Here is a 12,736-nt window from a genome sequence, read left to right as displayed (position 1 = left end):
TATTCCTTGGTATTCTAATTTCCATACTCGTTAGAGGAATCAAAAATCTCCCGGTCACTTACCTCATGTTTCGTCCAGCGGGTTTTGGTCGATTTGTCCCCTTGCGAGTGCTCGGAAAGATCATCGTCCGAGGTATCCATTTTTTTTTTTGTTATTAAGGATATGCCCTTCCTCGTCTCGCCCTGCTTGTCGTTTCCACTGTCTCCGATTAATGAACCTTCAGCTGGCGCAGGATATTCCACAAATTTTCTTTGTCCTTTCCTCACACACACTCCCCCCACCACTTCCTTGCACTATACCTCGAATAGCTTCAGCGCTGTTCTTCTTCGCTTGTTTTGAACCCCTCTTTCTCACTTCCCAATACAATATTCAACTACGCACTTTATACCGGTATGCTTTACGCACTAGGCCCTGAAGCTGCTCTGGCCCGGACCACTCTTCTCCGTGTGTTTATTCACTGTTCACTTCTCTTCTTGGCTGGGCATTGACATGCAGAGGACAGGAGGACTCTGTCTGCAGCGCTACACTCCGATGGGGTTCGGTACCACTTCAGCGGCAATCATCATCATCATTCATGACACGGTGCTTCTTCGATTTAACTCATACCCGCGTGCGCTTCCTGCCTGACTCTGTTGAAATGGAAAAAAATAAGTAACACATGTACCTTTCCGCTAGGGATGGACGATTCTTCGTAAAAGGTAAATGATACATAGAACAGTTGTTCATAGTTTGACCAGAAACTTAATTCAATAAAATACAATTTATGGGAACTAATTGATAATCAATTAAAAGTTCTTCAAAAGACTGTATTCAGGGCTGGTATTACAATATGTCATTTTTCAAGATATTCTTCCGAAATTTCATAAAAAAAATTGTTCAGATATTTGCCCAAACTTTTTTTTTCTATCTTTATTAACGAGATTTTTAGCCCTGGGCTAGTTCATCTCGGGACCAACGGCTTTACTTCCCAGTCGTCACTACTGAAATGTTTAGTGACTATCTCGGGGATGGGATTCGATCGGCGTGAGAGGCGTGTGTTCTAACCCCTACACCAGGTCCGTCCCCAGCCCAAACTTAGTTCAGTTGTTATTCCAAAGATTTCCTAAAGCAAAATCATCTAAGAATTTCGGAATTTATCAGCGGATAACCACAGAAATCACCAAAAATTGAAACGTTTCGTGCGAAATGTTTCCCATACAAAGTAGAGTGTCCGGAATAAGAAGCTGTCCGTAATATGAATCAAAACGGTACATCAAAGTAAAGTTTTTAAATAGAAAAACAAGAGTTAAAAAAGAACAATTTTTAGAACCAAATAAAGGGCCTAATCAATACGAACAACTTTGTTGAAGACAGTTTCCGTCTAATGTTTCATTCTAAATTTATCTTTCGGCATAAATCTGCTTTCTGGACCATAGTAGGTACATTGCCTCAATGACATCCTGGATATTTTTTTTTCTGGGAAATCTCTGCGGAAATTACTGGAGGTACTAGTGTTGGAGTGCATGAGAAAATCTTGAGTGAATTCCGGTTAAAGAGGAAGAAAAGGGAATTTCTGTAGAAAATTCTGGACGAATCCCTGAGATAATCATTTGAATTTCTGAAGATTTTCCCTGAGCAATCTGAGAATTAATATCGTGACCTGTAAAATAGTCACGCAAGAATTTTTGAAGCCTTTGGAAACCATCCATTAAAATTAGAGACTCAAAATATCAAAATATGTAGTAACCTAGTCTCTAAAACGGGTCTTGCTACCAGCCCTACTATATTCTTTGGATAAATTTAAATTTCATCAGACATCGTCATACGGCGCATCCCTGGCGTGCTCCTTTCGCACCACATATAGGACGCACTTCACATATGGAGACGAGAATTCAATGTTTAATTATTGCCCTTTGCTTCCCCGGCAGCAGCAGCGGCAGATGTTTTGTTTTCGTTCCTCTGCGTGCACCGCGTGCGCTACACTGCGGAGTGTTGTCCTCGGATCTCCCATAGGTAATAGGAAGGTACAACACCACTCGTCTACTGCGGGGCGCTTTCAGGCTGATCCTTTCTTTCTCTGTTACACTCAAACACACATTCGGAGAGTACTACGACATCACTTTTCAATGTGTCTTGCTCATACGGCCGAAGGAAGACCATCCGAACTACATATACAGTGACGGACAAAACTTTAAAACCACCTGATTAAAATTTATCATAATCACTGAATTCCTTCATTTTTAGCACATTTCCATTGTTCAGTTCTGAAAATAGGGTAGAATTTAAGAGGAATTTCTAGCAGAATAAAAAAAAAATACATTTAAGAATATCGTGGAAGGATATTATTGACAGAATCCCTGGAGCACTTGAGAATTTCTATTCTAAATTTCATAAATTATTACTTACAAAAGTACTGATCAAATTGCTAGCTGAATTCCTAGTTATTTTTTCGTGAAAATTTGTGGAGGGACTTCTAACGATTTCTTTGGAATGTTTTTGGTTGGAAATCCAAGAAAATTTCTGATTTATTTCTGAACTGCCCATATATGCGTAACTGTCCCATTAAACGATTCAAAATTAAAAAAAAAAACAAATTCGATCTCCCATGTCTTTCTTACCATCCTTATAATAAAAATAGTGTTCTATGAAATATAAAGGTGGTCCAAAGACGATGTAGGTTGTATGGAAATTACTATGGAGAAATTCAGAAAAATGTTCCAAACACGTTAATACTCGAATGTAAGTACAAAATTATAATCCCATTGTGGAAACTCATTCTTCAAACCATAATGAAGGAAGTTGCTGAAGAATTTGGATTTTGGTAGATGTTTGCAGGGCTCTAATCCCATATGAAGCTAAATAATAGCAAACAAACCCATGAATATCTCTTCGCCTATCTGTCGGATTGAACAGTTCTCGTCAGCAAATTTCTTTTTAATGAGTTGAAGAATGAGTTTTCATTATGAGATAATAAGTTTGCACTTACATTCCAGTATTAACATGTTTGGAACTTTTTTCTAAGTTTCTCCATAGTAATTTCCATACAAACCAGTTTTCCAATTCCCGGATTATTCCCTATTGTTGACATCACGATAGACACTGACATCACGATCGTTCAACTTTAAATTTTCCAGACGTTTTGATATTTTATTTAACTATCAAACTATGGATTTTGGGACAGTTTTTTTTTAATCACAGAAAAACTTCATGCAATTTGATAATATTTGAAATTGTTAGCAATACCACCGCAGTGCCATAATTGTTCAAAACATTTAAATCTTTATCGTGTTTGTGTACAATATGTTTAAATTCGGATAAGTGATCTAAGTTATTTATGAATTAGTTTTGATGATGATCATTTTAAAATATTGTAAGCTTTAAATGGTAATAGTAAGAATTTCTAGAGTATTAGGAAAACATATAAACGATGTATGGAAAATCTCTAAAGATCTTCTTAGCTATTTTTTAGAAATTGTCAGCACTGAAAGTTTGCTTTAGTTATCTGTAGGCCTTCAAGCTTTTTCTGATATTCAATTGTCAATGTAAATCGTGTATTGAAAAACCACCAAGTTTCGGATTCGTTGAAGAAAATATTTGACATTGTGAAAATAACCTACAAGTATGTATATAACTACAAGGCTTTATCTGAATATTAAGCATAATTTCACAAAAAAAAGCAAATTTTTATAAAACGTTTATAAAAATAAACTGACCGATTTTTTTTTTAATTTTTTAATTAAAAATCATTTAGAAGTCATTCAGCTCTTGAAACTAACTGAAGTAAAATGGAACATTGTGAAACGAAACTCAGAATCGAAACAAAACAGAGAAAGAGGTAATCAGAAGTATTTATTATTATCTATCGTACATAACCAGTAGTCCAAATCAAAAATTAACTCTCCAAGCTTTTTCCAATACCTAATACATGTACTGACACTCATTCATAAACCCCGCTCCACCTAAAGATGGACGACTATTTGAGTGTTTTCCTATGAAGTCTGGTAAAGAAATACCATAAATCCAAAACAGCATCTTCTCAAAACCCATCAAAAATTTTGACAAAAATCTTGTCAAGAACTAAACAAAAATATGTCCAAGAATACCTTAGTGATCTCGCCATGGATTCATTAGAATCGTAAATTAAGGACTAGTCAAGCTAGTATTACTAACAAAGCTTCACCAAATATCATTCAGGAATCCGCACTTAATAAATTTGGCTAAAACTTTAGACCACCTAGATTGTCCAAAAGATTTGCGAAAATCCGTTCAGCTTTACTTTCTATTAACTGCCTAGAATCAGGAAAAATCAGCCAAGGATGTTTTATTCAACTTACACATATTTTCAATAGCATCCTCTTGTTCTTTTCAATGATATTTAAAAAAACCTTCAGGTAACTAATCGAGGACTCCTGTAAAAATTTCTCATTAAGAAGTAATCATACATCTTAAGAAAAAATCTTTCAAGCATCTCACCAAGAATCGAGTCGAAAATTGCTAACCTCTTTTAGAAGTTTTTCAAGGATTTTAATAATGTTCCATAGGAATTCCTTCAAATTTGCTTAATATCTCTCCGCCTGAAATTAACTAAGCATCTCACAATAAATTGGTATACATTATAAGAAAAATATACTGAAGATCTCTCCAGGAAACAAATATTTTACAGAAATCTGATAAAAATATCAGAAACCATTGACTATCACTCTACCATCTCTCCAAAACAAAAATATGTTTCGTTCATAAATTGAAACTAACCGGTATTCTACCATTCGAAATACAAATTTTCCCGATGTGCGCTTCTGGGTAATGTTAATTTTTCTGATCTAACAACTAACAATCCATTCGAACTGAAAATTCATTCGGCGGCTTCTACGTATTGAAAATTAACCTGACCTATCCTTGTTGGTTACCCAATGGACCTTATGGTTCATTAGAACTATCGGTATTTTTTCGGCCTAATGACCCTTTCGGCCTAACGGCATTCGGCCTAACGACATTCAGCCTAACGTGATAGAACCCTAATGAATTGATGGTCTTCTAAAGAATTATTGAAGATATTGTCTTATCGATCTATAGTACAATACTAGACAAAATGCTTCATGAACCAAGAAAAAAAATACATCGTTAATGCACTATAAATCTATAAATATTTTTTTTATGTACTACTTCCTTAAGGAGGTTGAACTTCCGTTACTTCTTGTTACAATAGGGGTAGGTGGGGAGGGTATCTGAATACCGTTACGTAACAAATTTTCGCGATTGAAAAAATCAAATGTTGCGATATCGAAAATGCGTTTAATAGACGAGGAAAGGGGACATTTTTATTTAAAGCGAAGAAAAACATTTTCATGATGCAACCTGCATTTTCTTACAAATTGAAAAAAAAATAATTTAAAATATTTACCCTTTTTTGTTATAACAGATTCAAACGAACTTTTGCCCCACCGGTGGGACAAGAGTTCGAATCTAGTGTGAGGCAAAAGTTCGCTGGCTAAAACACAAAATATTCATACTTTTATGACAGGTATAGGGGGAGATCCCCCAGTACCGGACAGCACCCAATACCGGACAAAGTCGAAAAATTAAGAAATCACGGTCCAATCAAGATGGTGTATTAGCAGAAAAGAAAGCTATTATGGAGTCTAATGTTTGCGTAGAATAACACATCTTTGAAATATGCATGCCTTTTTAAAAAAGTAGAAATGTTTGAAAATCTTAGAAAAATTTACGTATCGCCTTAAATTTGAGTGTATTCAGAAGAATGGACATTCAGAACAACATCGTAAAATGTGTTATTTTTCATGATATATGAAAGAGGTTTTTGATGGACATCCTGCAAAATAAGAAAAACTCAAATTGTTCTTGTAAAAGTTGCAAATGCATTTAATTGGCAATAATATACTATTTCTAAAGTAAAAACATTCAATCATGTTCATAATTATTAGGTATTAGGTATTAAGTGCCACCTTCCAAGATCGATCAATGTTGTACTAAAATACATCATCAAAATGCAATGTCAAAATTCACATTTATATTTTCAAATTTATTTTTGTACACTATAAAAATGATAATATTTATCATAAATGGGTAACATAAAACCAATATTTTTCGAATTATGAATTTAATGTCTCAAGTATCCGGTACTGGGGGATATCCCCCTACTTTATACCAGTCGTCAAAAAAATTGCTTAAAACAGGGTTAATTGTAATGCACCCAAAAAAAGCATTTTTTCGTAAATGTAAAATTTTGGTGAAATTTCTCGCACAATCGGCATTTCGTTAGATTTCAAGATAATAGGTGGATTTTAGGTAATTTGCTAATTTTTCCGCGAGTCTATACATGGGTCGAACTTTTGCCCCACTATGGACCAACAATTGTTTCCAAGCCTTTTTTGCAAACACTAATACACCTCAAAGCATCCTTATGATAGGCCTAGAAACGCCCTTATATAAAATATTGAAAAAGATTTTATCTATATTTGGTTACATGCAACGAAAGTTTGACCAAAAATTACAATATTCACGTCGAAAAACAACAAATGACCATAACTTTTTATGATATTTGGAGTAAAAGTCTCTTACTTGAATAGCAATCGAACCACCATGCCATATATAAGTTTTGTTTTGAATTGAGCTAGAAATCCTAAAATGAAACTCTTGCCTCACTTCACTCTACGTAATTATTGGACGACGCCTTAACACTTCAGTCGTCGCGCTGTTGTATTTTGTACAACACAGCTGAAAAAACATCGCTTTTCGTTCACAACAGCAGCGTAGTGGTTCAGACGGTGGAAAACCGCGCGACGACTGGAAGGTTAATGATCTACCTTGTTGTTAAAAATTGCCAAATTCATCTTTTTGCGAATAACGCAGAATTATACTATAAATGTTTTTAAAAAAATCCACAAAAAATCCGCAAGACATCAACAAAAGTTTGGAATGGATTGATGATTGGTTTCGCAAGAGTAAGCTAACATTGAAAGCTCGGACAACTAATGCTCTCTTCATTTCATATTGTGGTTTTCTGAACTCATTGAATCCATTTAAAAAACTCAATAATAAAGCTATTGAGTTCGTTAAACACACGCTACTAGTCTAGGAATCCGAAATGAATCTAATTCAGTATAGGATAGCTACAGTTGTGTTCAGAATAATAGTAGTGGAAGCCGATTTTCATACAAAATGCTCATGATTGACATGCTGTAACTCTGTGTTTACAATTTACTTTCAATTTAATGGTAGTCGGGACTATTTCGCCGATGGGGTGGAATAAGCACCCCTTGAAAACTGCATAAATTATTGAAATCTCATCTGAAATGGCATGCAATCCCAAAGCTGACAAGGAAATGAAACAACAGGCATACTATAAGTCAGTGTTCTGAACTCAAAAAAAATGAAATAAAAGATGTTTGAAAAAACCGTCCTTAATACCCGAATGGCTCGTTTCAACTCGAAAAATTACAATTTTTGAACAATTATTCATTGGTGAACTTCATAAGAAAACGGAAATCATGCGGATTTAGCGAATCGATCAATGAATTGTTATGAATCATGCAAAAATCAGAAGATTGCATAATATTTTCAACACCTTCATCGACTTTTCCTTAAGGCCAAACTGCCCCACTTTCGCCTAAATGGATATTGCAGCGTTTCTCATTTGGCGTCGTCCACAACATTCGTAACGCTCGAAGGGGGAAAAGAAGAAGGCTCAAGCGTGACGACTATTATTTGTTTTATTTATTTTTTACACCAAAAGCGTTAAGAAGAAGGGAGGTGATCGAAAATTTCCAATTTTAGCGTTACGCAATAAATGGATGCTGCCTTTACACCAGGTCCGTCCCACTCGGGCTCAGATTGGGTACCACTTCTAGTACTGCATTTGGTCCCTCGGTAGTGCAAAAGGTACCCAAGTTTGACAGATCGCAGTACACTTTTCACGGCATTCTAGATTACCTCATGAGCCATAAAATTTAGGGGCAACTGCAAGGGATATGGAGGTCTTTAATTTGTTTTTGTTTACACCATTTACTCATAGGATGTCGCTTAGAAAATGTCAGTAAACTTCGTTTACGTACATTTGTATAAAAGCTGTACTAGAAAGCTAGAAAACGACAAATTATTTACACAGCAAGCTACAACTTGCGAGAAGCACTCGTTTTAAAAATACATTTCACCACGATATCACACAATTAAGTACGAAAATTCGTTTTATTAGTACATTGGAATGTATTGATTTATTGATTAATTTGAATAAGGAATCATATTTAGCCTTCAAGAGAGGATGTGCAGAATAGTTTAGATAATTTTAATTGTGAATTTATTAGTGGGAATTTTTTAAACCTTCTCAATAACTCTTGCAAACGGCGCTTTTTCTAAAATAAACTACTTTGTGTAACACAAAAAAGACATGAGTCTTACGTTATATAGTTTTCAATCAAAATATCGTAAAAATCGATTGAGTTTTAGGAAAGCTATATCTAATAGCAATTAGTTGTTATCTGACGTGAAAATTGTAATTTTCGATCGAACTTTCATTACGTGAAACAAAATAAAATATTATTAGTTTTTTCTATGTAGGGGCTTAGCTAAGTCTACCGTAAAGGCCCAAACACAATGAAAGTTCTCGTTAAATAAATACGCAGCACAAAATGTATTTTTATCAGAAACTAGTGGCCCCGGCAAACTTCGTCTTGCCAACAAGTAGGCTGTTGAAAAACGCTAAAGATCGTCCCATACAAACTTATAGTCCGTTCACGTTCGTTTTTCCAACTTTCCCGGTGAATATCCTGGGATTTTCATACACACAAACACGTCGGAACCCTTGACAAATTAAACGGAGAAAGAATCATTCAAATCCGTTGACCCGTTCGTAAGCCATTTCGTGACATACAAACACCATTCCATTTTTATTTATATAGATAGATATAAATGCTTTTAAACATTTCCATTTCATATTTATAGCAAATTCACCAATAATTTTCAAAATTTATGAATATCTAGGGTCAAGTTAGTCAATGTTTAGGATTATTAAGTTGATTCTATCAGCATCTTGTAAGAACTTTATCTAGGATTTCATCAGAAAATCGGGCAAGACTATTTACAAGTTGTACCGAAGACAATATAAGAATGATAACCGAAAATTTCACATTCTTCTACTTTGAAATCCATCAAAAGTACTTCGGCTAGTATTCCGGTCATCTAGTATTCTGTGAGAATGACACCACGTACTATGTTAAAATCCTTGGATATGTTCAGAATTTCCTGTGAGGTGATTAGGGTTGTATTTTCGGCACCTTGGTTCCTTCGTCATGGCCGTTTCTTTAAATCAATTGCGCTCGAATTTTGCATACCTATTTTTATTTATCTCTTAGTTTCTTCACACATAATATGGATTGAAAGCTTTCACTTGGTATTTGCAGTACATTTAGGACTTTCCGTATATTTTCGTACTATTTCCCCGTATGATTCGAACTCTTGCCCCATCGGTGGAGCAAAAGTTTGTATAAGACGATCAATTTTGAAACTGCTAGCACCAAAAATGGACAAAGATCCTTGACACATGTTTGTTCAGCAACATTGTACTTAAAATCTTGAAGGTCCACTGTGTGGTATTCATTAGTAATAAATCATTAGTTTCAACTGCTAATGTTTTTCTGAAAATATTGATTATTTCACTAAGGTCGAACTTTTGCCCCACCTTACTCTACCTACTTTGAATTAAAGACGAAGAACAGTGACTTTATTGCAAATAGTTACTTATTAGTGACCAGATCGAAAATACACTCAAAATAATACAAACGTCATTGCTACGTGAAAAATCACGTAGACCATTCCAAATTCATTTTTATCTCCACTTCACCTGACTAAGGTAAAATGATGATTAAATCATAAATAACCACAAAATGGAGATCCGGTGATTGTTTCTGAGGTTACCTATCACACTGGCAGGTACATCCAGTATTAAGCTCGGAAGCTAAAATGGTGTCCGCAATATTTTCGAAAAAAAAGGAGCTGCTAAGCTTCAAACCTTATTTAAGATTGATTTAAAGGTAAATATGCGTGGAATACCGAAGAACCCTGTTATGTTATATCTAATTCGATATCAATTACAGCATGTAAACGCAAGTCAGTCCCATCTGCATTTTCGTCAAAATTCAGTTGAGTTCAGTTTTCAACATATCTCACAATGCTCTACCAGCTTGCACTAATGAGATTATAAGATTTGTTCGAAAAAAAAACAGCAAGTCAAATTGTCCCATAATGAAAAGTAACCGCATGTCAGTCCCACTACAGATTTTCGCTCCGTGTAACACATTTTTTATGTTACTGCTTGTTCCTTTTGCTTTTATATTATGTTCTACAAATGCGTTATACGTAACAATGAATAGTAAAAAAACATATAAACGCCAAATCACAACAGATATATGGTGATAATACTGAAAGTCAACGAATATGATATTTTTAGAAGGATGTCGTAAAGTTTTGTCCGCCACTGTACATAATATTATTACATCGGAGCTCTTTCTGTAAGCATACGCGAGGGTCCTCACAGGCACCGATCCGTCCCCCTGTTTTTTCCTTGCCTCCTGTACATAACAGTAGGCAATAAATACACTTCACACACGGCCACCAGCAGGCAGAAATGGAACGCGAAAATGGGGTGTCACTATTGTTATGTACTTCCTCCGCAGCTCCTTGCTTTACGCTCTCTGATCGGCACGCTGTTCGGAGAACTGTGTTCCATCACTACAAGTGGATTTCCGGATATTCGTCGGAATAAGACTATCTTCTTATCCCAGTCAATGCGTTTATCAGATTTTCAAATCCTCACTATCAAATCCGGAGATCCACTCACAAATTCCAATCGGGAGCACAACACGCAATATCTTCCCACAGCCGAAGCAAGAGAAACGCCGTGCGTTTCGTATCGAAACATCGATTATATTTTGTCAAATTTTTCACCTTAAACGCACCAGTACGGATTTCGAACGATTCTTTATCACACACGACCACGAAGTACACCGTTTATAGGTAATTTTTCACGTCGGATTTTTGATAAATTCACCCGAATTATAATGCAGCAGCAAACAATGTTCCGCTCTTGCTGCAACTCCCGCAGTGGTAAACGACGTTGTTCGTTTGTCGACAGCTTGCTTTTCAATTTTGACGTGCGTTCGAAAAGGCTTTTTACCGAGCGATGACAGAAGGAGGCAAAAGGCGCGAAGCCCCGATGAAAATTGTATGGGCGGCATGGGGATGCACGCTAAAGGAAATCTCGCGTAACAATTGAGTCCTAAAATTTTTAATGAAATCTTGTTTTTATTCAATAACACGAAAAAGCATCTTACTGCAACTACTCTAGCAATTTTTCCCGCTCAAATAACGGCTATATCATGTTTCAACTTTAATTTAAAAATTGGGTTCATAAATGAACCTTGACTTTTCAACTAGCAAATTTGCGCACGTGTTCGTGACACCGCTCGGCGAGAGCTCAATAGGGTCGTAAAGCCCTGCCCCAATTTTAGTGCCAAACGCTTAAGATTAGGCCAATAACACATGTTTACTCAATTTACTAATGTTTTCCGTTGGTTTGAGCCCAAAGAAAATTTGTTTAGATTTTGTCACACCCCTTGGCTTAAACTCAAATTTTGGGTGTACACACTCAATCACGATTTGCTTGTTCGGTAATTTTTTATACTGGGTACGAATTGTAAATCATAATACATACCGAACTTTCAGCTTTTGGATTAAAAACTTCTGAAGTTCAGTAATAATTTTTACTTTTTACTGAACTACGGTAGCTGTCGGACCCAATTTTGCAACATTACCGAACAGGTCGAAAAGTCAGTAAAAACAATTACCGACTATTCAGTAGTTGATGATTTTTACTGACTTGTCGTCAAAATCAAATCAAAACAGACTGATGCGCATGCGGAAAAGTGTCAAACAAGAATCTCCTGTTGTAGAATCATCCGGTGCCAGGAGACACGTCTTAGCTTTCATCTTGAATTCCGTTCGAAACGCATCGTGTAGTGTAATGTAAGAACTCTGAATGTTATTCAATTGGAACGACGAACTTTATCTCGTATTCGCTTAACAGGTTGATGAACCCCTTCCATCTGATTACCAAGAACATCCGGTATTGTACGTGCGAGGAACGTTTCCGGATGATACTACCGAAGGAGTTATTTCGTGGAGAGGTATCACGATTGGAATGCAGAAAAGCTGATTGGACTGCCTTGAAATGCTTTGTCAGTTGTCGGAGGTGTTCAACACTGAAACTCGACCAAGCGACAAGCAATTTTTTATTTTCATCAAGGCAATTTTCATGAGTGTGGGAAATATCACTACAACTGGTGAAACTTTTTTGCGCCGAATCAACTAGTTTCGCCATAGCTTAGTTAAGATGGTTGAGATGCTCATGATGGGGGGGGGATCTAAAAATCGCCAAAATTGTCTTACGTTATTAATGGACCGCCCCTAAGATGCTTTTTCGTGTTATTGAATAAAAACAAGATTTCATTAAAAATTTTTGGGTTGTTTAGTGATGAAAAATTCACGTTTTTTTGTAGCCGTATCGAAAGAGCGCATTTTTTTAAGCGTAACATGATTTTATTGCGCTTGAATATCTTAATTTTGATATAGTAAATTATTTAAAAAGATTTCATTTCGTCGACTGAATGCCAGGGCACGGAAAATTATGAAACGTTGGATTCTGGCTCAGTTTTTAACGTAGAATCAGAATTTGTAAAAAAAAACA

General features: G+C 35.8%; 1 protein-coding gene across 5 annotated transcripts in view; it reads right to left on the bottom strand.

Moving 5' to 3' along the window:
* The window catches only part of LOC5564023 (myb protein), a 42,033-nt gene extending 30,897 nt beyond the window's left edge, over positions 1–11,136 (bottom strand). For 2 of the 5 annotated variants that reach the window (XM_001648294.3, XM_021847120.1), the window contains exons 1-2: positions 10,939–11,136; positions 63–629 (exon numbers count right to left, since the gene is read on the bottom strand). In XM_001648294.3, coding sequence (XP_001648344.3) covers positions 63–140 — 78 coding nt within the window. In that variant the 5' untranslated portion in view covers positions 141–629; positions 10,939–11,136. Of the gene's footprint in view, positions 1–62; positions 630–10,656; positions 10,785–10,831 lie in introns of those variants that run through there. The other 3 variants (XM_021847118.1, XM_021847117.1, XM_021847119.1) reach the window with 3 other exon arrangements.
* Between the last annotated feature and the right edge of the window lie 1,600 nt (positions 11,137–12,736).

The sequence above is a fragment of the Aedes aegypti genome, chromosome 2 (assembly GCF_002204515.2).
Source record: "Aedes aegypti strain LVP_AGWG chromosome 2, AaegL5.0 Primary Assembly, whole genome shotgun sequence".
NCBI lineage: Eukaryota > Metazoa > Arthropoda > Insecta > Diptera > Culicidae > Aedes > Aedes aegypti.
The sequence above is the reverse complement of the archived record's forward strand: the minus strand, read 5'-3'. Positions and strand labels throughout refer to the sequence as shown.